The following is a 24950-nucleotide window of genomic DNA, read 5'->3' as shown; positions in this document are numbered from 1 at the left end:
CCGTGATCACGTTGGTTTTATCCCAGGATTACAAGGTTGGTTCAACATACATAAATATATAATATAATACATCATATAAGTAAAATAAATAAAAAGACCGTATGATTCTCTCAGTTAATGCAGAAAAAGCTTTTGATAATATCCAGCATCCTTTCCTGATCAGAACACTTATTAAAATAGGATTAGATGGGACATTTCTTAAACTGATAGAGGCCATATAAAGCAAGCCCACAGCCAATATCATATTTAATGGAATAAAATTGAAATCATTTCTACTCAGATCTGAAATTAGAGAAGGATGCCACTGCTTTTCAACATAGTAATGGAAATCTTAGTCATCGCAATCAAGCAAAATAAGGTGATGAAGGGTATCCAGATGGGGCCAAAGGTGGCCAAACTGTCACTCTTCACAGATGACATGATCTTATTCCTGGAAACCCCGGGTACTCAACTATAAAACTCTTAGAAGCAATCAAGGAAAGTAGTGTCTCATGATACAAAATCAATACTTAGAAATCAGTAGCTTATATGTACACCAACGAAAGTCAAATTGAAAATGTAGTCAAGGACTCTATTCCTTTACACTAACGCCAAACAAGATGAAATATCTGGGAATTTACTTAACAAAGGACATGAAAGATCTTTATAAAGAGAATTATGAAACTCTGGGCAATGAAATAGCTGAAGATGTTAACAAATGGAAAAACATACCATGCTCATGGTTGGAATGAATCAACATTGTTAAAGTGTCCGTACCACCCAAAGCAATCTGCAGATTTAATGTAATCCCTATTAAAGCACCCTTGTCATACTGTAAAGAGCTTGAAAAAATAGTACTTTGTTTTATATGGAATCAGAAAAAAACTTGAATAGCCAATACTTTACTCAGAAATAAAAACAAATCAGGAGGCATCATGTTACCAGACTTCAGGCTATACTATAAATCTATAGTAATCAAAACAGCATGGTACTGGCACAAAAAAGGAGAGGTAGATATATGGAACAATAGTGAACCAAGAGATGAACCCAGTCACTTATTATTATTTGATCTTTGATAAGCCTATCAAAAGCATTCACTTGAGGAAAGATTTCCTATTTAACAAAAGGTGCTGGGTGAACTGGCTGGTGACCTGTAGAAGACTGAAACTGGACCCCTACCTTTCATCATTAACAAAAATTGATTCTCACTGGATAAAAGATTTAAAGTTAAGACATGAAACTATAAAAATACTAGAAGAGAGTGCAGGGAAAACACTTGAAGGAATTGGCCTGGGAGAATTTTTTATGAGGAGGACCCTCTCCACCCTCCCACCCCCCCAGGCATTTGAACCAACACCAAAATTATATTACTGGGATCTGATCAAACTAAAAAGCTTCTGTACAGCCAAAAGCACAGTAAGTAAAGCAAGCAGACAACCTTCAGAAGGGAAGAAGATATTTGCAAGTTATGCTTCTGACAAAGGTCTGATAACTAGAATCCATAAAGAACTCAAACTAATCAATAAGAAAAGAGCAAATAACCCCATTTCTATGTGGGCAAGAGACTTGAACAGAAACTTCTCCGAAGAAGACAGGTGCATGGCCTATAAACACATGAAAAAATGCTCATTATCTTTAATCAGAGAAATGCAAATTAAACCACTTTGAGATATCATCTAACTCCAGTAAGAGTAGCCCACATAACAAAATCCCAAAACTACAGATGTTGGTGTGGATTTGGAGAAAAGGGACACTTCTGCACTGTTGGTGGAAATGCAAATTAATATGTCCTTTTTGGAAAGAAATTTGGAAAATACTCAGGGAACTAAAGGTAGACTTGCTGTTCAATCCTACAATTCCTCTACAGGGTATATACCCAGATGATCAAAAATCATTTTACAACAAAGACATTTGCAGCAGAATGTTTACTGTAGCCAGATTCATATTTGCCAAGTCATGGAAGAGCCCAAGAGTCCTCTGACCCATGAATGGATTAAAAAATTGCACTATATGTACACCATGGACTATTATGCAGCCATGAAGGAAGATGGAGACTTTACATCTTTTATGCTTACCTGGATGGAGCATATTCTTCTTAGTGAAGTATCTCAAGAATGGAAGAAAAAGTATCTAATGTACTCAATACTATTATGAAACCAGTATATAATCACCTATCCATTCATATAAATAATAAAACAAAACTACAGAAAGAAGGAAGAAAGAGGAGGGAGGGGGGAGAGAGGCTGGGATGAGGGAGGTTATTTGGTGGGACCTCATCTTATGTGCACAATGTGCACAATGCAATGGTACATTTTTAAACTATTAAGAATAGAGTATAGATGTCTTACCACAACAAATAAGTAAGTGAGGTAATGGTTATGTTAACAAGTTTGATGTAAACTTGTATATCAAATCAGCACATTGTACCCCATAAGTGCATTAATGTACACAGTTATGATTTAATTTAAAAATAAAAAAAACTAAACAAAAAACCAGAACACCCCCCACCAAGGTCTATAAAAACTGACAGCTTTAAATCGAGCTATTCATCCATCCATCCATTCCTTCCTTCATTCTCCAGCTGCTAGGGCTGCACAAGGCAGGCCCAGCCACTGTGGTTGTATATTTACAGCCAAGTGGAGACCACAGACATTGAGCAGTTACTTATAAGAGTATTGTATTACAAGGCTCTTGTAATGACTTGTATGTGAGTGTGTAACATAAGTAAAGAGTGAGAAGTCATAGACTAAAAGGCTCAAGGGAGTGTTTTGGTAGTTGAGGGAAAGGTAAGATTATTTCTGAGTAGATCATGAATTTGCATCCTGGAGAATGCTTTTTATTTCCTCTGGCAAATCTGTCCTACCCGCACAGTTCATGAAAATTCTTCTAGACACCAACTATTAAAAGAGCAGAGAACTCTCCACTACTTTTAAAAATGAAAAATTTGTAATGACTGGTTGTCTTTACCCAGCACACAGGACTTGAATTTTTGGCAGCTTATCACCATAGAGGATTTTAGATGGATAATAACCTCATTACTTTTGTATTGCTATTCATGTAGTCTTCTAATAAATTTTGTAGAAAGTAAAAGCATAGATTCAAGTTAAGAGAGATGAAGGGTAAATACAGTATTTACATAAGTCAACACTAATGGGTATTGGGTAAGAGATATATATTTTGATATATATCTTTGGTAAAGAGACGGTATTTGTAGAGGACTCATTGTAGACCAAGCCCCAAACAATAGCAGTACTAGTAACAACTAATACATGATATTTATTCCAGGCAAGAGTTTTCATAACTCAGTAATACAGCAATCCTTTGAGATAGTTATCCTGAGACCCATTTTACAGATGAGAAAACAAACGCAAAGAGGTTAATAAATTGTCAAAACTTTCTCAGCCAGTAAATGGCATTCAGATTGAAGTCCTTTAGCTCTCTTGACAATCCTTATCACTAATCTATGAAACAGCCTTGCAGAAGACAGAAATGCCGGTTTTACAGATGAAAAACTCATACTCAAAGTCTATAGAACTAGTAAGTGTCAAAACCAGGATTTGAAGCCAGGAGATTAACCTGTCTTCTTTCCACTAACCTGCATAGTTCAATGAATTTCACAGGAGATTATCTTGAATCTACACAACTGTTTTAAGAGTAAGAAGAATGCATCATTTTTTAAAGGTCTAAATACTAGACAAATGATAGCAGGGCAGATAGCAGAATTCGGGCAGAGGTAAAGAAAGGAGCCCATGAGGAGGAAAGGGGAGGCAGCCTACACAAACTGCAGAGGCTGGGCCAAGCTCTCGGTGTGGAGGCATCGTGAGGAGTCTGAGAAGTAAAGCTGGTTCTTGGACAGGAGAGCAGCATTGTGAATGGAGGCATCCAGAGAGAGCAGGGTGTACGTTTGAGGGCAATGACAAGAAGAGCCCATCAATGGCATGATGGATTTGTCCACAGAATGGCAACATATTGGGGGCTCCCTTTTTAGTTTTCCCATAGCTCAGTATGGGGACTGGTTATTAAATCTCACCGTTTGTGTATTTCTTAGAGAAACGAAGGTGATCTCTTCCACCGGCTGTGGCACATCATGAATGAAATCTTGGACCTGCGGCGGCAGGTGCTGGTGGGGCATCTTACCCATGACCGCATGAAGGACGTGAAGCGCCACATTACCGCGCGGCTCGACTGGGGCAACGAGTGAGTACCGCCCATCCTGGGCAGCAGCCTGTGGGTGCTCACAGTGGAAATGACGTAGGCCTGAGCCAGGACGTGGCCACACCCCCAGAACAAAACTATGGATCTTCCCAGTTCTCTTCTTTTGTAAGAAAACTGTCAGCAGAGAACCACTTCCTCATGGGTTGGTGTTTGTTCCTTAGTGCCTTGTGTGATCTGAAGTATGCTCGTGCTCATGGAAAAGGACATGTTTACTGGAATTAATCTGTATGACTTCTGGCTAAAATGGATCTTATTTTCAGATAGCCTTTGGGTTTGGCATGTGTATTTGCTTTTAATATATACCTCTTCTGTATCAAGGTAGCAGGTGGCCAGTGCAATCCAGAGGGAGACAATAATGTTAACAGCTTCTGTTAGAAGTCTTATGGCAGTTGCCCAAGTGGGGCCTTTTATTATTGCTGTGATTGGTTCTGCACATACCTATTGGCCATTTTGAGGAGCTGCTTGGGAGAACGCAGTAAAATGCTGTACCTGATGGAGATTTACTTTTAAATAAAACTATAAGTGACTCATTTAAAATATCAGCCAAGCACTTAAGTGGTAAATCTAATCACTGAAAGCTCTGATCAATGCTGATATTACTCTAAGTACAAATATTAATATAGGAGTGAGAAATTAGAATAAGCCAACTTTGACTATACTCCTAGGGACGCTTAGGTTTAAGGCAGTGAAATTGTTCCTTTCTTTCATTTTTTTTTTTCAATCTTAATTTATTTGATAAAAATATTATCTCAAACCTACATTTTATCAGTGAAATTGAATGTTTTATAGGTTATTTGTAGTTTTCTTCTGTAAATTGTTTATGTATTTTTCCGATTTTCTGCATTTTTTTTTTTTTTTTTTTGGACAGAGTCTGACTATGTCCCCCTTGGTAGAGTACCATTGCATCACAGCTCACAGCAACCTCTAACTCTTGGGATTACAGGCGCCCACCATAAGGCCCAGCTATTTTTTTTTTTTTTGTACTTGTCATTGTTGTTTAGCAGGCCCGGGCCGGGTTTGAACCCACTAGCCTCAGTGCATGTGGCTGGCGCCCTACCACTGAGCTATGGGTGCTGCCTGCTTTTTCTGATTTTTAAAAATTATTTATTTATTTATTTATTTTGAGACAGAGCCTCAAGCTGTCGCCCTGGGTAGAGTGCTGTGGCATCACAGCTCACAACAACCTCCAACTCCTTGGCTCAAGCAATTCTACTGCCTCTGCCTCCCAAGTAGCTGGGACTACAGGCGCCCGCCACAATGCCTGGCTATTTTTGGTTGCAGCTGTCACTGTTGTTTGGCAGGCCCAGGCTGGATTTGAATCCACCAGTTTAGGTGTATGTGGCTGGTGGCTTAGCCATTTGAGCCACAGGCACTGAGCCAGATTTTTAAAAATTAATATAGAAGTATATTATTCAAGTATTTTCTTTTCTTTTTTTTTTTTTTTTTTTGAGACAGAGTCTCACTTCATCACCCTTGGTAGAGTGCTGTGGCGTCATAGCTCACAGCAACCTCCAACTCCTGGGCTTAGGCGATTCTCTTGCCTCAGCCTCCCAAGTAGCTGGGACTATAGGCACCCACCACAACGCCTGACTATTTTGTTGTTGTTGTTGTTGTTGTTGTTGCAATTGGCTAGGGCTGGGTTTGAACCTGCCACCCTCGGTATATGGGGCCGGCGCCCTACCCACTGAGCCACAGGTGCTGCCCTCTTTTTTAACTTGCAATTTCTTTTCTTTTTCTTTTTCTTTTTTTTTTTTTTTTGAGACAGAGTCTCACTATGTCACTGTCGGTAGAGTGCTGTGGCTTCACAGCTCACAGCAACCTCAAACTTTTGCGTGTGAAATTGTTTCTTAATATCCTATATGGCCATTTAGTTTCTTTTTTTCCTCTTCCAAATCCCTCTCAACCCTTTGGACCTTCAAAGGATCTTACTGCAGCAGAAAGAAAAGCAGACAGAAAGGAGAAAATGCCTGGAAAATGAACTATGGGTAAATTTGCCTCATATCCGGAAAAACTGATTTGAAACCAGAATGTTACTTCCCTAACTACAGGAAGTCACTTTGTCAGAAGCAAGGTGTGATTCCCACCAAGACGTTATAGGTTATAGATATAAGTACACAGACTTGCTAACAGATTTTAGAACTCCATCTCACCCAGAGAACTTCTGGTATTTTGTTGAACACAATGTGCCATTCTTCTTTTTATAGACAGTGAATGGAGTAGCCCCATTTATTTATCTCTAGAAGACTCATTCCTGTGAGAAATGAGACAATTGCCAGGTAAGGAAGGGCAACAAGAGTGTTGGACTAGGAATTTTAGGAACTCTACATTTTTAAGAATTGAAACAAATTCTTCAGCCCTTCTTAAGGCCAGTTAATTGTCAAAGGAGAAAGTTGAACTAGAGAAGATCTGAGGGCCCTGTCAGGTTCAGGATGACAGGATTTAAAACATATAGCACTTCTGGGCAGTTGAGACTTGCTGCCTCTTGCACTGAGCTTCCAGTCCTGCTGTGGGGGTGGAGTGGGAACTGGAGAGTGGCCCTCTGCTGCTTGGCTTTCCTGTGTGTCTTTATCATTTTGAAAAACCTTTGCGTTTTCTCTGATTTATTTTGGCTCTTAGTCATTATTCTGGTCCTTATTTAAAGGACTAGTTTGTAAATAGGAGGAAAGTTGGATGAAGTTAGCTTATCAAAAATAACTTCAGAATGTTGAGCAGGCAAGAAAATGATATTTCTTCAGTTTGTGAAGGAAAATGATGGCAGAACGAAAGGGGGAAGGCAGGAAAAACATTAATTATGGCTGAATCATGACTCTGTTTTGGATTTACGTAAGTTTTAGCTTGTTCTTTGGGGCAATTCTGTGGCTAATTTATGATAAGTTGGTAAAACATTGATGGATGAAAATGAGCGTATAATTATATTTAGATCATCCTCACCTTTGTGAATTTTCTGAGCTCTCATTCTGTTCTCTTTGAATGTCTTCGGTCATTTATTTAAAAGTATTTAAAAGTATAGAGATTATGCATTTACCTTACTCCTTTAAGTATAAATTTGTTTTCTTATTGAACAGTGCTAAGTGGGAAGCAAATTAAGATGATTCTCTTGCTTATTAAAGCAGATCGAATTGTCCCACAAAATTGTCTGTCAGGACATATATCTCTGGGTGAACATAAATTAAGAATGTGTTCTATCTCGAGTTCTATATCAAACTGTTGAAGAGCAGCCCTTTGGATGTGGAAGCTTGGGATGGGGAGGATATAATCCATCTTATTATTCCCTAATGTTCTCACCTGGGAGCTGCAGACAGCACCAAAATAATGGCACATGTTCCTGTTGCTCGTAGAGTCCCGTGGTGTCCTTTGACTTTCTGGCTAAGATTATACAGGAGGGAGGATCAGTTCATCCTTTCTTCTTGATGTCACACAGTAGTTTAATGACTGAGCTGATCTAAAACACCCCCCACCCCCTGCTCCCCAGGTCCTGTGTGATCTCCCTCCATCTGGTCTCTCCCCTGCTATAGCCTCATTCCTCCTGACTCTCAAGCACTACCCTGAGGCTATTCTGTGAGCGAAGGTACCTCACACAATGGGAGGCTTCTTCTAAGGATCTACCTTGGGATTAACAATGGGTGGGGCCACATCTATGGTGCATCTTAGAATGGGTACAGGCAATTGCACCAGTGTACACAGCTATGATTTAACAATAAAAAACAAAACAACAAAACCAGATAATAAAAAAATAAAAAACAAAGAAGTCTCTTGTCACCGGTCAGACTCCAGCAGAAGTTGAACAGTCAAGCCTGTGGACAGGAGGGACTGGCAGGTCACTGGTTTCTGGGGCTGCAGAACATCTACAGCTGGAGGTGATCCTAATTATTTTATTTTATTTATTTTTGAGACAGAGTCTCACTTTGTCACCCTTGGTAAAGTGCTGTGGCATCACAGCTCACAGCAACCTCAAAATTCGTGGGCTTAAGTGATTCTCTCGACTCAGCCTCCCAAAGTAGCTAGGACTATAGGTGCCTGCCACAACGCCCAGTGATTTTTTGTTGCAGTTGTCATTGTTGTTTAGCAAACCCATCAGCCTGATGTATGTGGCTGGTGCTCTAACCACTGAGCTATGGGCACCAAGCCATGGAATTGATCTTTACTCATTCATTCTGCAGTGATGTGGGTCACCTACCCCTCCCATGGCTTGTCTTCCTCATCCCATATGGCTGATATCTGAATTTCCAAGTTCATGTTTTCAGGGAAGAAATCTTGTTGACAGCCAATATCTATTATTACTGTTTAGACTAAACATTCTATACCAGCCTCTAATAAGCTTCTATCCAGCCCATGGGGTATTTGTGCTTCAGTCGTGTGCTTACCTGAGGTGCGGCTCGGAAAGGGAGTTAATCAGATGACTACTTGGACTGACCCTTGTCTTTCCAGCAGGGAATGTGAGTACAGCAGCTTATAGAGCAGTGGTTCTCAACCTGCCTAATGCCAGGACCCTTTAATACAGTTCCTCATGTTGTTGTGGGTGGTCAGGGATGGTTAAGGAGAGGAAGGGAATTACGTGGCATTGGTATCAGTGTTATACAGCAGGTGTCCTGGAGAGGAGTCTCTTACCAAGGTCACTGGAGGGAAACTGCCAGAACAAGGTTAGCCTCACTTTCCTCTGCGGATGCCAGGACATCACAAATCAATTACCATGCTTGGTCCCTCTGAGGCCAGCTCTAACCTTAGAGTACTTTTCAACCCAGCAAGCCACATATCAGCTGTAATGGCACCTGACACAAGAGGTTAAGCCCGGTGTCCAGCCTACTTACATTGTCTGCCTCGACTGTGGCCACAAGTCATACAAGGTGAAATGTACAGGTCAGAGAAACATGGTGTGTAATTTCAAGGTGATATAGTAAAAATAATTATTTTTAGTGTATTTCATGGACGTAGCTTTTTCCTCAAGCATTTTCAATTTGTTTTCTAGACAACTGGGACTAGACCTGGTGCCTAGGAAGGAGTACGCCATGGTGGATCCGGAGGACATCAGCATCACTGAGCTCTACCGGCTGGTAGGTGCAGGAAATCCGGCCTCACAGCCTCACTGCTGATTTTGTGGTTTCCATGGCACTTTTCATGCCTGCTTGGTTTTGTAGGAACAGGATGTTCCAGATTTAATTTGGAGAGAGTGGGGAGAATTGAGAGCTGAGGTGACCATGCCCTGAGTACGGTACTGGGATACTTAACCTATCTCAGGGTGATGTGATACCCTCAGCAAACCCCCAACACCCAGGCACTAGCAAGTAAATTCACAGAAGTGTTCATTCAGTTCTTTTGAAAATATTTATACTTTTTGCCTAATCTGGTGAAATGTGTACTTGTCGCATGAAGTCATCTGTTGTGTTTCAGGACTGTGCTGTGACAACAATATCTGGTCATTGCTCACCAGCGTACTAGGTTTCCTTCTGTCCTAGCGCCTCACCTTCTGGTCTTGCACCCATCCCACCTTGACCCCAGTCCGTTTCTAAGTGCTAAAGCCAGTTAATAATCCTAAAATATTTGATCATACCATCCACCGTGGTATCACCTTTGATTTGAATTTATTTATAGATTAAAGTCCAGTGTTTTTGCTTGGCATCAAGTTTCCCCAAATCTGGTCCAATCTGCCTTGTGTTTAACCTTATATTCTTAAATACTCAAAAAAAAATTTATCTAGGCGGCGCCTGTGGCTCAGTGAGTAGGGCGCCGGCCCCATATGCCGAGGGTGGCGGGTTCAAACCCAGCCCCGGCCAAACTGCAACAAAAAATAGCCGGGTGTTGTGGCGGGCGCCTGTAGTCCCAGCTGCTCAGGAGGCTGAGGCAAGAGAATCGCGTAAGCCCAGGAGTTGGAGGTTGCTGTGAGCCGTGTGACGCCACGGCACTCTACCCGAGGGCGGTACAGTGAGACTCTGTCTCTACAAAAAAAAAACAAAAAAAAATTTATCTAATCTCTTGATGTTAACTAAACCCAAAATCATTGAAGTAGGTGGTAGGGAAGGGCTTTCAAAGGTCATTACCCTTTTGTAATTTTACTTTGGTCTTGGTAACTGCTTCTTACCATAATGTTCCTAGGAGGAATTGCTGTTGGAAATAGTAGACTTTTTGGAAGATCCTGCCTCTTGTGGGGTAGTTTTCCAAGATCATAGTATTTTTCTATACTACTATAGAAAATAGTGAGATATCCTTAACCTATAGATTATCCATATCTGAAAAATGTAGGAAAATTTATTAATAAGTTTGTCAGGTGAGAAGGCAGTTCTCATGATCACTTTCAATCTTGTCCTTAATCATCAGATGGAAGTTCAGATTATTAATACTTCATTGTCGGTTTTTGTAGAGGACTTCCTTTACTGTATGCCGAACTTCCTGGGAGTGGTGGTGTGTGCTGCATGCCTTTATGACATCTGTGCTAAGCAGGGATCTGGCACGTAGCAGGCATACAGTTACAGATCAGTTAGAGGAGGGTGAAGAAGGAACAAATGTGTGTGAAGAGTATTCTGAGCCATCATGACTTCTTAGCTTACGTAAAAAAATCTCTCTATAGTTCATTTGTCAGTCACATCTGCTTATGCAACATCCTTATTTCATTTATTTAACTCACTGAACATATTTTTTCTTTCACTTTTTAAATCATCGCTCAATTTTACGTTTCTTGAGTGTGCACGCTGAGTCTTCTGCTACCTCTATAGGCTCAAAGGTAATCTTGTACAGTGCTTTGCACTTAATAAGTAATGCATTTAATTGTTTTCAAGGTCATTTGAGCTTATTAGGTATTACCAAAAGACCATCATGGATTGTGCTCCAAATAACTAGATTTGCCATTCAGCTGTTCCTTTACCGGCTCTGTGGTCTTGGACTTGATGTCTCAGAGCCTCAGTTTCTTCAAGTACTAAATGGGGAAATAATTCTTTTCATGTTTGTTATGAAGATTAAATAAGAAACATATAAAGTGTCTTTCCTTAACAAATAATATATGCAGAACACCTACGCATTCTGTCATTATTTATTTATTTATTTTTTAAGAGACCGAGTCTCACTTTGTCACCCTCAGTAGAGTGCTATGGTGTCACAGCTCACAGCAACCTCCAGCTCTTGGGCTTAAGCGATTTTCTTGCCTTAGCCTCCCAAGTAACTGGGACTACAGGCACCCGCCACAGTGCCTGGCTATTTTTTGTTGGAGTTTGGCTGGGGCCAGGTTCCAACCCACCACCCTTGGTATATGGGGCTGGCGCCCTACTCACTGAGCCACGGGCATCACCCCATTTTTTATTTCATTTGCCTCAGAGAGAGGCAACAGAATAACTGATAATTTATATGCTAAATACTAGGATTAGTTTTGTCTATTTTAAATGAAATAAATAATAGAAACTTAGACATGATAGAATTTTATTTCTCACAATATAAATTCTAGAAGAAGGAAATTTTGAGTTTGTAGTTTCCTGGTGAGAAAAGGATATAGGTGCTTATCTTTCTGTTGTGCAATCACAAGCATACCTCAAAGAACAATGTAGCTGCAAGAGTCCTCACCATTGCATCTGGACTCCAGTCAGTAGAAAGGAGAAAGGTTCCTCTTAGTGAATACAACTACTTTAACAACCCTTCCTGGAAGTTCCACACATCACGCACATTTATTTCTCTTTGACAGAGCATATTTAGCTAGCAATGTCAAATATTTAACAATCACATCTGATACTAGTTCAATTTTGTGTGTGTGTGCAATTTTACCTCTGTTCTTTTAAGTTAAAATTATATGTAAGGGAGCAAATTGATTTCACCTTTCACAACATTCCAATTTATTGGTGGTGGCTGCCTGGAATGCAGTGTTTATAAGATTCTGGGATCTCATCTAGGCTCTGATTGATTACTAATGTCTGCCATTGGTGGGAAAAACAGGAGGAGGTATTTCAATATTTTACACTCAGATCCTAGATTTTATAGATGAGGAAAATAAAATAATGTGATTGTACATGAAAACTTAATTTCTCCTCAAAAGATTTTGCATTTTACTCTTTCTAAAACAAAGACAATACCCCAAGAAAAAAACCAAATAATTATAACTTTCAGAAGGACATGTTCTCTTTAAAAAATCAGCCTCTTGAGAAGTGTGGTGAAAGTGGCAGCGAGTGTGTTGTTAAAGTGCTCGGATTCTCGTGGCTGTGCAGGGAGTTACCCACCACCATGGCTAGTAAAAGGACAAAGACCAAGACCACCAAGAAGCGCCCTCAGCATGCAACATCCACCGTATTTGCCATGTTTGACCAGTCACAGATTCTGGAGTTCAAGGAAGCCTTCAACATGATTGATCAGAACAGAGATGGTTTCATTGACAAGGAAGATTTGCACGATACGCTTGCCTCACTGTGGAAAAATCCAACTGATGAATATCTGGATGCCATGATGAATGAGCCTCCAGGCCCCATCAATTTCACCATGTTCCTCACCATGTTTGGTGAGAGGTTAAATGGCACAGACCCAGAAGATGTCATTAGAAATGCTTTTGCTTGCTTTGATGAAGAAGCAACTGGCGCCATTCAGGAAGATTACCTGAGAGAGCTGCTTACAACCATGGGAGATCCGTTTACGGATGAGGACGTGGATGAGCTGTACAGAGAAACACCTACTGACAAAAAGGGGAACTTCAATTCTATTGAGTTCATCCGCATCCTTAAACATGGAGCAAAAGACAAAGACGACTGAAAAGAACTTCAAATTCCAGCCAAACGTTCCTGTTGCCACTTTGTGTATTTCTGAGATTTTCTCTTAGAGCCTATTGCATGCCCTTAGCTTTACAGCTTTTGCTTTTCCTGTTGTATTTAATTCTCAGCCATTTGGGGCATATGTATCTTTATAATCAGACTGGAAATGGGACTTTATATCATGTTCAGAATAGAGACTATGGTAATTTAACTTGCTACCCCCTCTCCTCCCCAAATAAGTGCAGTCTACAGAGTCAATATATTTTTTCAGAGAAAGTTATTCGCTCAATTTTTTCTGAACTGTAATTAAACTTTACAATAAAATACTTGTTTAAATTTCTTAAAAAAAAAAAATCAGCCTCTTTTTCAAGTTCATATTTGTATCCTGACCAGCACAAAATTGATTTCCTGTAGCCCTGGTCTTTTTCTCCATGCAACCAGGTATTTGGGAGGCACCATCACCAATTGTTGTTGTTGTTGTTTGGTGATTTAAAGATGATGGACCATAGCATAGAGGTGATATGACCTAAGAGGATATTTGATTAATTGTTGCTGCTTCTCTTACTTTTTCTTGTCGGTGTCCTGTTTGAAATAGGTGTTTTCATCTTACTAATTCCCTATTGCATCATTAGAAGAAAAAAAAAGGCTTACTTTAGGTTTTTAATAGCCCTGTTAGCACATCTTTCTCACCTAATTGTATTCATCTAAACAGCAAAAGTGCTAAACCTCACAGTGTTAACATATGTCCACTTGGAAAGTTTGGTTTAGTGCCAAAGGCAAGATCTCAGTTCCTAGATAAATACAGAGAACCTTATTAGCCAGATTCTCTGCAGAGTGTCTTTTTAGGAAGCTTTTATGGTTTTCTAAGATCAGACTACCTGCTTGCTTTGTGATCCTTAGTAGGTTATATTAGCCTTTATCAAATGAAAAATAGTCATTCTCAGAGGCAATTTCACTCCTCAGGGGACATTTAGCATTGTCTGGAGACATTTTTGATTGTCACAACAGGAGGTGGGAGAGAGAGAAAGTTGCTGCACATGCTAGGAAGCGAGGGCAGCTCCCATGACAATGAAATATGCAGCCCAATTGTCAGTAACACTGAGGTTGAAAAACCTTGGTGTAGACATGTCATCCAATAATTAATACAATAAACTAAGATTAAAACTATTGGGCAGTTAAATAAATTTTGAGGATGAGTCTGTTTCTTCTATTCAAAGATCTTGTCCAACGATAAACAAATTTAGAGTAACTGGTAAATCCATGTGTACCTATAAATTATTTCAAGATAAATTTTTATCTTTGTGCTATAACTACCAAATTATAGCTCTTGAAGTGTAAGCTTTTTAAATTTTGTTATTGCAATAATATTTTTACAGATACAGTCCCCCAATTTAGTGAATTACCAAGAGACGAGCAAGTAATCATTTGGGGGAGAGGGGTGGTTCAAGACCAGAGTGTACCAGGTGTGAGGGCCCTTGTCACATGTGCAAAGGATAGAATCAAGTAGGCTTATGACTGGACTGGCATGCATGCAAACACCAGCGTTTCCAAGGCAATAACTATGTAGATGCAACAGTATATTTTTTAGTTTGCCGTGATTTGCACCTCTCTGTACATGATCCCGATCAAAGATTCTCAGCCCTCATTGCCCATTAGAATCAACTGGGGAGCTTTTAAAACTACCCATTTCTGGACCCCCATCCCCTAGAAATTTTAATTTAATTGTTCTGGGATAGGACCTGGGCATAAGTATTTTTTTGAAAGCTCTCTTGGGGACTCTAAAGTGCAGCCAGGGTTGAGAACCACTGATGTAGATAGATTGGATTCTTTGTATGAATAAGGGAGCTAATCTTCTCCCTCAGTGCTTAGTGAATGTTGTGATTAATGCTGGGAACTCTGCACTGTTTGAAGTCAAGAGCAGATACCTCCTCAGGTCTGCTCTTTTCAGAAGATTTTTACATCTGTCTCTCCAGCTCTGGCCTTTATTAGTCATTCATTTCTTCTCAGTAGCTTGTGCTGTGATACCCTGTTAAATGAACATATGTTGAACTTTTAAGTAAATAAATTGTCAATTCCAGGAAAAAAAAAAGCTGCTTTGTTAGAGGTGTAGTTTTATGAATATATAGTGCTTGCCCTAGTCAAAAGAATTTCAAAAGCACAAAATAAAGCAACCTTCATAGAAAACAGGGCAGAATTTTTTTTTTACAGTTGGAATATTTTTCTGTAGGAAAATAATGGAATGTTTTTCTAGTAATTATGGCTAATATATTCCACAATGTGAGGTGTACTTTTAAAAATAATGTATTTATGAACTCAGTCAACAAAAAATAAAGTGAAAAATCCCATTTATTACTGAGCAAGAGACATGAACAGAACCTTCTCTGATGAAGACAGATGAATAACTAACAAACATTTGAAAAAAATGCTCATCAGCCCTAATCATCAGAGAAATGCAAATCAAAACCACCCTCACCCAAGTGAGAATAACCCACATCACAAAATCCCAAAGTTGCAGATGCTGGCACTGATGTGGAGAGAAGGGAACGCTTTTACACTCTTAGTGGGACTACACACTAATACAGCCTCTTTGGAGAGAAGTATGGAGAACTCTCAAAGAACTCAGACCTCTCATTTGATATCACAATCCCATCACTAGGTATCTATCCAGAAGAAAAAAAATCATTTTATCACAAGGACATTTGCACTAGACATTTGCACTTGTTTATCGCAGCCCAATTTACAATAGCTAAGATATAGAAACAACCTAAATGCCCACCAACCCAGGAAACTGTGATATATGTATACCATGGAATACAATTCAGCCATTAAAAAAGGTGGAGACTTTATATCTTTTATATTAACCTGGATGGGATTGAAACATATTCTTCTTAGTAAAGTATCACAACAACAAAAAGGCAAGTATCCAATCTACTGAATACTAATTTGAAGCTAGTAGACGGTCTAATCCATACCCACGTAAGAGAAAACTCAATTAAATTCAAGTTGGGAGGAGGGTCCGAGAGGGCAGAGGGGACTGGGGGCATTGGTGTGCTGTCACTTAATGGGCATAGTGTAAGGGTATATGGCACACCTCCTGCGTGAGACACAAGCACTTAAGGGACTTCTACCTAACAAATGAAAACATTGTAACCTAGTTGTTGTACCCTCACATTAACCTGAAATTAAAAGCAAAAACAATGTATTCACTCTCCACTTTTACAGAGAGGTACTCAGTGTACCTGTTGAGTATACAGGGATTATAGATGGATTTGGTTAACTGCATATTTTTCACCCTTTACTTTTTATGTAGTAAAAAAAAAAAGTTAAAAGCATGAAACAATTCTGGTGATTTCATGCTATTGCATTTACAACTGTACATTTAGGTGACATTTTTTGCTTCAAAAGTTGGACATTTAGTAGCTATTGAACTCTACTTAGAAGCTTTAAAAGATGGCTAATGTAAAAATAGGGTATGTACTATAATTCCCAGCAAAGGCTGTGTTTCCATCATGATGGATTAAAAATCCCTGAACTATTTCTTTTAATTGTCAAGTGATCCAAAAGAGGTGGCTTTCTTAGTAGTCTGTGTTAGGAAAGCAAAAACCCTCCACGTTCTTAGCACCTGTTCCTTTAATATGTATGTACACAGGCCTGCCTACTATTTGTCTTGTATTCTTATCTGGAGTCAGTGCTACTCAAAGAACTGGCTGGACCATGAACGCCTGGTACCTGGTCCAAATATAAAAATGCCAAGTGAATGATTAGGGACCTTTGTAATATTTTGACATTACCATGGTATTTTTATTGTATTTTATGAAAGAATCTGCAGTTGATTAAGGGGAGAAACAACCTGGGCCCTCACTGCAGTTGAGCTCTGTCCTACATAGATAATTTCCGCATCTTCTTTAGCTCTATTTAGCTGAAGTGTCACTTTCCCAGGAAGCCTTCTCTGACTGCCCATGCTCCAGTCCATCCTCTCTCTCTCATCATCGTCAGTTGTACGTGTATAAGATTTTGTTCATGTTTGCTCCCCATAGTAGATATAACCTCCACGAAGTCATGGACCAGCTCTGATTTTCCTGGTAGTCGCATTTCCAGTGCTTGTCATATTCTAGGTACAGACAAATGTCTGCTGAGTGAATGATCAACTCTATGTTCTTTTCCCATCTAGATTCATGGGTGATTCCTTTTCTTTCTCAACCTATAGAAACTCTTATTTCTGGTCTTGCTTCCCTTATGTAGCCTTGACGGGCTGTACTGAGGACAAAATGAGTGGTGGGTGTAGACGCGATTCCTACCTGCAGACACCTTATTGGCTTTCCTAGGTGTGTCCCCCTACAGCACCACAACAAGTTAGGAACATTTTCTTGCTCTTGTGATAGAATATTATTTATCACCAGCAGTTTCGACTACCACATTTTTTCAGTTTAGTGCAATCTAAAAGAATATTTAATTATATAAGAAATGAGAAGTTATAATTTAAATATAATTTCATCTGCTTTTTAAAAAAGATGACTAATAATTTGTTATCTTGGGAGTTGATGAAGAAGCAAGAGCCCTTTGAACTCTTCCTGCGTCTACTCAGTGAGTTGTTATCATTTTTAAAATTAATGATTTTAATCAGAAAGATTCCTTGATGATCTACAGACTTCATAGTTTCTTATTTTTAGAAATTGGAAGAACATTTGAAATTTAAAATAGAATTAGATATCAAATCCCCAACAGAAAAAAAAGTATAGGATAGGACATCACAGTCACATCAGAGCTGATGAGTTTGGTGCATGTTATTATTGTCACCAGTCTGCGCTAATCGTGTTTTTGTTGGGGGGTGTCATTTAGATGGAGCATCGTCATCGGAAAAAAGACACCCCGGTGCAGGCCAGCAGTCACCACCTCTTCGTCCAGATGAAGAGCCTCATGTGTTCCAACCTGGGTGAGGAGCTGGAGGTCATCTTCTCGCTCTTTGACAGTAAAGAGAATCGACCCATCAGGTAACTGCATGTGGAGCCAGGACTAGAATTTCTTAATGTGAGAGTGGTGGATATTTTTGACTGGCAAGCTTTAAGATCCTGTACACTTTTACTTTATCAGCTTTTATTTTCCCACCTGATGCTCTGAGTTTCCAAGCTGTCTAGTCTCTGGATATTTCTGTGAGGGCTAAATGGGATGATGCGTGCAAAGTTCTCTGAAAAATTCAAAAGGCCTATGGGATCATAATAACTGATATTAAATGGAAGTAAGGCATTGATACCAAGTCTGATATTTGCTTTAGTTCTTTTGTGTTGATAATGCAAGGAAGGTATTGTTTTCTAGAGTCTGAATTAGTTTGCTTATCAATGTTAATATACTGTATCTTTCAAATTCTCAGTAAACAGTTCTGTTATCCTTATCACATCTGGATCAGATGAAATCAAGAGACAGCTAAATGCTGGAAGTTCTTCCATAGAAGCTTCAGAGCTGCGAAGTAATGAACAGCTTTCATGCCGTTCCCCTCCCTCAGAGCTGCGAAGTAATGAACAGCTTTCATGCCGTGCCCCTCCACCACCACCCCTTTTTTTCTGTCTCGGTTCTCTGAGTGTTACTTGTTGCAGTTCTTTTCTGGCAAGCTTTCAGTATTTACTTATTTATTTTTATTAAATCATAACTGTATACATTAATGCATTTATGGGGTTCAGTGTGCTGATTTTATATACAATTTAGAATGCTTACATCAACCTGGTTAACATAGCCTTCACTTCGCTTACTTAATTATCGTGTTAAGACGTTTATACTCTACACTTAATAGATTTGACATGAGCCCTTGCAAAATGCATCATAGGTGCGGTCCCACCGATTACCCTCCCTCCATCCAAAGTCCTCTCTTCCCCTCCTCTTCCCTCCTTCATCCTGGGCTATAGTTGTGTTTTATCTTTCATATGAAAATGTGGGTCATTATATATTGGTTTCATAATAGCACTGGGTACATTGGATACTTTTTTTTCCATTCTTGAGATACTTTACTAAGAAGAATATGTTCCAGCTCCATCCATGTAAACATGAAAGAGGTAAAGTTTTCAGTATTTAGAAAAAGATTTATAGTGGATGATTTTGGTGGTTAGTCAAAAGTCTCAACTCTTGTTAAGATTTTATGTTTTGAACACAAAGCATGACAACTTTTTTTTTTTTTTTTGCAGCTTTTTTTTTTTTTTTTTTGGCTGGGGCCGGCTTAAATCCGCTACCCCCAGTATATGGGGCTGGTGCCCTACTCCTTCAGCCACAGGCACTGCCAAATAGCATGACAACTTTTAAATTAAACATTTTACATTTAAATTGAGGATTAAAATTAAATCACACAAATCTCACATAATGACCAAACCGTACCATGCTGTTAAAAGAATGCTTATTAGGCCAGGTGAGGTGGCTCCCACCTGTAATCCTAACACTCTGGGAGGCCAAGGCAGGAGGACTGCTTGATCTCAGGAGTTCAAGACCAGCCTGTCTCTACTAGAAAAGTCAGCCGGGCTGTGCCAGATACCTATAATCCCAGCTACTTGGAAGGCTGAGGCAGGAGGATTGCTTGAGTTTGCACTTGCTGTGAGCTAGGCTGAGGCCACTGCACTCTAGTCCAAGTGTCTCAAAAACAAAAACAAACAAGAATACTTATTAAAATAAATGCTAGCAACTTTAAGCAATACTCAGTCACATATATTGTTTTATAAACAGAGAATAATCTTAGAGTCTTTCTTTTTTGGTAAAATAGATTTCTTTTTCTAGGAAATATGTCTGAAGTTTATTTTTAATGCATTTACAGCTTTAAAATCCTTGGTGAATTAATTTATATGTTAGTCATTATCTAGTAGTAAGGGAACTTTTTATCTCTTGACAGGGGCCTGTGTCTGCAGAATTTGGAAAGTAGTGTTTTTGTGCAACAGGGACAGAATTTATGAGGTGTGGAAATAGCAATGGTAATACGGTTTCGAAAATCTGCTTTCTGCATTGCTAGAGGAAATGAATCAGTGTGTTAGAAGACCTTTCCCCCTTCACAAATCAGCACTACTAAAAAGGGAAATGGGAAGCATCAAAAACTGATCCAACTTGCAGCTCAGCAGTTACTTCAGAAATATGGAAGATTGTTCAGAGACAATACCTGCTTCTAGATGAAAGTGTGTCTGGTTTGTGGTTAGTTTAGTTGACAATATCTTTATAACATTGTGTAATGTATGGTCTTGTTGACATATTAAACAAATTATTTGGAATGTAAAAGGGAGAAACTAGGTTACTCTTTCGCTCATTCCTATTAAGCTCAATGTATTTAGGACTACACAGTCCTCGCTGCCACTAATGGTCAATTTGCATTAATGTAGGATTATATTAATTTAGAATTAATACTAGCTTGTCTCTGAGTTTCATCTTATTATAAACATTTTCAAATTTTCTCTAAAACATTCTATGTTGATATACAGAGGTCCCCTTATTTTATTCCTATTTATTTGGCAAAAGTAAGAAAAATAACCTGAGTGCAGGACCCACCAAAATATAGTCTTTGTGGACCCCAAGTTCAGCCAGGTCTGGGTCATTTTCCTGGTCTGTAATGTGACTGGGCTTCTACACCTGCCTGCCTCCCTCTTGTCTCTTCCTGTCCCCTCCTTTCTCTTCTCCCTCCTTCCGTGTCCCTGCCCTTTCCCGCTCCCTCACTCTGTAGCCTCTCTCTCCAGATCCCAGCTGATCCGGAATGACCCTAGGAGAAATGAAGTCTGAGTCCCTCTCCCCTGCTCTGCTCCCTGTACTTGGCCGTCTGTGACTCTCCCCTCTCCAACTCATAAACACCACGAAGGTGATTGTAAACGAACGAGTGACAGTCACAGTATATGCTTACTAGATGTTTGGAACAATCTCAGATTTATGTTCTTGATATTTCTGAGGCTTTAGGCAGCATAGTGATTGTTTTCTTTCAGGGAGTGTACAAAACCTTATAATAAGTAGGGTTGTCCCAAACTGCCAGTAACACAGGGCAGTGCCATCATCACTGTGGGAAGAGGCTGCAGGATGCACAAATCTAAAGACGGGGCTTGATGGTGACGTGGAAGCCCTACTTTTAGTTTTTCCTTCATCTCGGAACCTGTGACAATTCTTGCTTCGTCATTCTGCCGAGTGTGAAGTATTTGCAACTTTTCATAAAAAAATTATTATATGACATGACTTTAAGGCATTGTTATGTAGAAACATATGTGTGAGTATTTTAAAATAACCCATGTATTCCTTTTTTTAAACTTTTCATTTTAGAGTCTTTCAGACATATTAAAATAGTAGAATATAGTAGGGAACTCTCATGCACCCACCACCACCTTCAACAACTATCCACTAAGGACTGATTTAACTGATGTTGCTTTTCAATCTTCTTATTTGCCCCTAGATTTGCCCACCTTTAACAACTATCCACTAAGGACTGATTTAACTGATGTTGCTTTTCAATCTTCTTATTTGCCCCTAGATTTGCCCACCTTTAACAACTATCCACTAAGGACTGATCCACTAAGGACTGATTTAACTGATGTTGCTTTTCAATTTTCTTATTTGCCCCTAGATTTGCCCACCTTTAACAACTATCCACTAAGGACTGATCCACTAAGGACTGATTTAACCATGTTGCTTTTCAATCTTCTTCTTTGCCCCTAGATTATTTTAAGATACACTCCTAACCTGTCATCATTTTCAAATATAAAAAAGAGAACTTTAAAGAAATTATCACCTAAAAAACTAATATTTCTGTAACATTATCAGTTATCTATTTCCCATAGTATTCAGATTTCCCCCATTGACATATATATGTGTATATTCACACACACTTTTTTTTTAACCCATTGTTCAAACCAAGATCCATATAAGGTTCCATATATTGTGGCTGGTTTGAGACATCTTATAAGTAACATTTCTACTATAGCTTCCTTCTTTCTCTTAAATTCCCTATAATTTATTTGTCATTAGTTTTATTTCTTTTTGAGAGTTTAAAGTCTCATTGCAAACAATGAAAAATCAGTGGACAAAAGATTGTATAGTTAAGTGAACTGTTAAATAGAATCACTAGTGCTGTTATTTATAGAAAATGAAGTAGAGCCTAAGCGTGATCTTCATGGTATTGCCCTGACCACTGATCACAGGATGTTTCCTTGTCCAGGTGCAGGCGCAGGTGACATGTGGAAAACCTGTAGAGTAGTGATTAGGAAAGGCATTTGTATATTCCTCTCATAAGACAGATAATCTGTTAGGACCTTTTTTTAATATTATTTTTTTAAGGAGCAAATAGCCAACATTTATTGAGCACTGACAGACTTTGTTCTAAGTGCTTTAATTATATTGTTATTAGCAGCAATTTTGTAGGGTGAGGAAGCCGGGGTGCAGATTAGGTGAAGATGCCTAAGCTTTATGTAAGTAGCAGAAAGCAAAGGAGCACTGCAAACCCTGCAGTCTGGTCCCAAAACCTGCCCTCTGACCCTGCCCTCTGAACCCCATCAGCACCCCAATCAGAATTGTTCCTGAAGGGCTTCAGTATTTGGAAATGTCTGTCTCTGAGCAGGATTTTATCGACCAGAATTAGAGCTTTAGAGACTGATAGTCTTAATAATAAATTGTTATGAATTATTGATGATAATACTAGAACTAATATAGGGACCAAATATTCTGTGCTATGGAAATTGGGTTTTTGAAATTGAGTCCTTCTCAAAATACTTTAAGAACAGCAAAGTAGCATCAGCTCTTACTATTCACTAGAGGTCAAAATCGTTGATCCGTACTTAGAGGTGTCACATATGAAAGGAGCCAGTATGTGAATATGCTTCCCCTTCTAGTTCACCAGTAAAACTGTGAAGCACGTAGTACCTCCCCAGTACCAGGAAGGGTGTATTTCCTGATAAAAACTTTAATTGTCACTGAAGCTTTGCCATGTTTAGAAAGCCCATTAATTTTATCTCAAAACAATTATTGAACCTGCTTGAAGGTGACCCAAAATCTTAGACTGCTGCTGTGTGTTATGATATGAACTTGGAGTGACTATCAGAAGAGAGTCAGGAGCGTTCTGACAGCGTCCTGTTGAGGTGCACCCACTCCGTGCTTCTATTCTACTTGCCTTCCTCCGTTGTTCATGTAACAGCACCTGTTCAGAGTCCCCTGAGGGCACAGCTGCATTGGATCATTAAAAATAACACACTTCTATTTATTTGAGATTTGTACAGTCTTGACACAATTTCTATGAAAAATAATTATGAGTTAAAAAAATGAGTTTGCCTAATTAACTTTTCCACAACTAAAATGTTTTTAGAGAGTATTTATCTGGTTGTAAGTCTATGATTTCCTCATTCCACATGGGTGTAGCTAGGAAAAGCAGGGAATGAATTTTCTGCTATCATTTGTAATTTTATTTTATTGCATTCATTTAACAAACACTTACGTAATGCTTACTGTGTGCCAGGCACTATTCTAAGCTCTTTTGACAAAAATAACTTACTGGTTCCTAATTCTCTATGAGGTAGTACTATTAATATTCTCATTTTTATAGGAGGAGAAACAGAGGAACAGAGCGATTAATAACGTGCCCAAGGTCGTACCGCTGATACGTGGTGGAGCGGGTATTTTAACATACAGTCTACGCAGGAATCAGTGTTCTTAATCACTCTACACCCATTCTCAGTACCTATGCTGTTTTTCTTTTTCAACCAATTTTTGCTTGCCAGTGTGTAGTAAGAGGTCTGTGGAAGGTTTATTTTTTTAAGAAAATGAAGTGGGGGAAACTCAACCTCCTAAGAATTGGCAGGAAGGCTCCAGTAATGAGGGCGAGGGGAACCATTGATGGATCAAGGCCCTTCGGGAAGCAACAGGAAACAGACGTGAGTTTGCCAGTGGGGAGATTAGCTATGAGCCAGAGAAAGGAAGAAAGAGAAGGGAATGGATGTACGTAAACTAAGGTGCGGGTATGGAAGGAGTTTGTGTTCATAAGGAAACCAAACTAGTTAGCATTGATGCTGCTGTGTCTCCTTTAGCTTACATTGAAATTGCCTGTATTATATGGTGGTAGAAATAGAGCATTTATTCTTTCCATATTCTGTGCAGATATGGAGATGTATATTAATTGTTATCTTTCCTGTGTTGACATATGCCAATTAATCTACCACCGACTGTAAGTGATACGGACCAGAGCAGATGACACAGTTCAGTAGTTGACTGCCTCCCTTATAACTTTCATTACTTTGTTTACTGATGTATTTTAAGGCTTCATTAATTAAAGCTATAAATTGTCTTGGGACTAATCTATTACTGTCTTTTGTTCTCATCAGAGAATATATTTAATAGGACCTGAGTGCCTACACTTGGGATTTGGTTGGTATAGGCCTGCTCATGCATGCGAGCTGCTGGCACACACTTGCATTGGAGAAAACAGCAGCAGGATTGCACTTCCAGGGAAACCCTATCCTAATGATTAAATAGAGAATGGCTCATGCTGGTAATTAAGTACAGATGAGGTTGACTTTCTGCTGGTAACTTACTCACATAGTCTTCTGAACATAGCTATTTTTTCTGTCATCATATAGTTAATACTCCATTTTCTTTGAAATGGCTTATTTCCATATAAATTTTATTCTGCCTACAATTACCTTCTATTTTCTATAACATTCCAATTCTATTATTTAAAGAAAAGTTAGGTAGTGAACATCATTGGCGAGGCACAGACTGTTTTTATAAAAAACAATTTATACCGAACTATGAAATTTATCTGAATATCTCTCTAAACTCAAAATACATATTTTTCTGTATCTTGTGTATCATTATATGCTGTTTAAGTGGACAGACTCGGAATGGCTTGGATTCAGATCCCAGCTTTGTCACTTAGGAGCCACATCAGCTTTGGCAAGTCACTTCATGTCTCTCCAGGCCATTAACTTGTCTGCTAAGTGAGGATAATAACAGTACTTTCCCATGGGGTTCCTTGGGGACTAAATTCTTAGTGGAATGCTTGCCACCTGGTAATTGGTTAGTAAATCTTTTTATGGTGATGATGATTTTTTTAAAAAG

The 24950-nt window shown here is 39.1% G+C and overlaps 2 protein-coding genes across 5 annotated transcripts in view; both read left to right on the top strand.

Annotated features, from left to right (window-relative positions):
* Positions 1–24950, top strand: part of DOCK4 (dedicator of cytokinesis 4) — a 471167-nt gene that overhangs the window by 222525 nt on the left and 223692 nt on the right. For all 4 annotated transcript variants that reach the window (XM_053609306.1, XM_053609304.1, XM_053609303.1 and 1 more), the window contains exons 6-8: positions 4028–4176; positions 9161–9245; positions 17748–17899. In XM_053609306.1, the coding sequence (XP_053465281.1) occupies positions 4028–4176; positions 9161–9245; positions 17748–17899 (386 nt within the window). The remainder of the gene's footprint in view (positions 1–4027; positions 4177–9160; positions 9246–17747; positions 17900–24950) is intronic.
* On the top strand, positions 12325–13262 carry LOC128598655 (myosin regulatory light polypeptide 9-like). The gene has a single exon (XM_053609307.1). It carries the CDS (start codon positions 12391–12393, stop codon positions 12907–12909), a length of 519 nt encoding a protein of 172 aa, XP_053465282.1. The 5' UTR covers positions 12325–12390; the 3' UTR covers positions 12910–13262.

Source organism: Nycticebus coucang, chromosome 11 (assembly GCF_027406575.1).
Source record: "Nycticebus coucang isolate mNycCou1 chromosome 11, mNycCou1.pri, whole genome shotgun sequence".
In the NCBI taxonomy this organism is placed as follows: domain Eukaryota; kingdom Metazoa; phylum Chordata; class Mammalia; order Primates; family Lorisidae; genus Nycticebus; species Nycticebus coucang.
This window is presented reverse-complemented; position numbering and strand designations above follow the sequence as displayed.

Bases quoted from the DNA above. Each gene is read 5' to 3' on its own strand.
- LOC128598655 (XM_053609307.1), top strand. From the start codon at position 12,391: ATGGCTAGTAAAAGGACAAAGACCAAGACCACCAAGAAGCGCCCTCAG.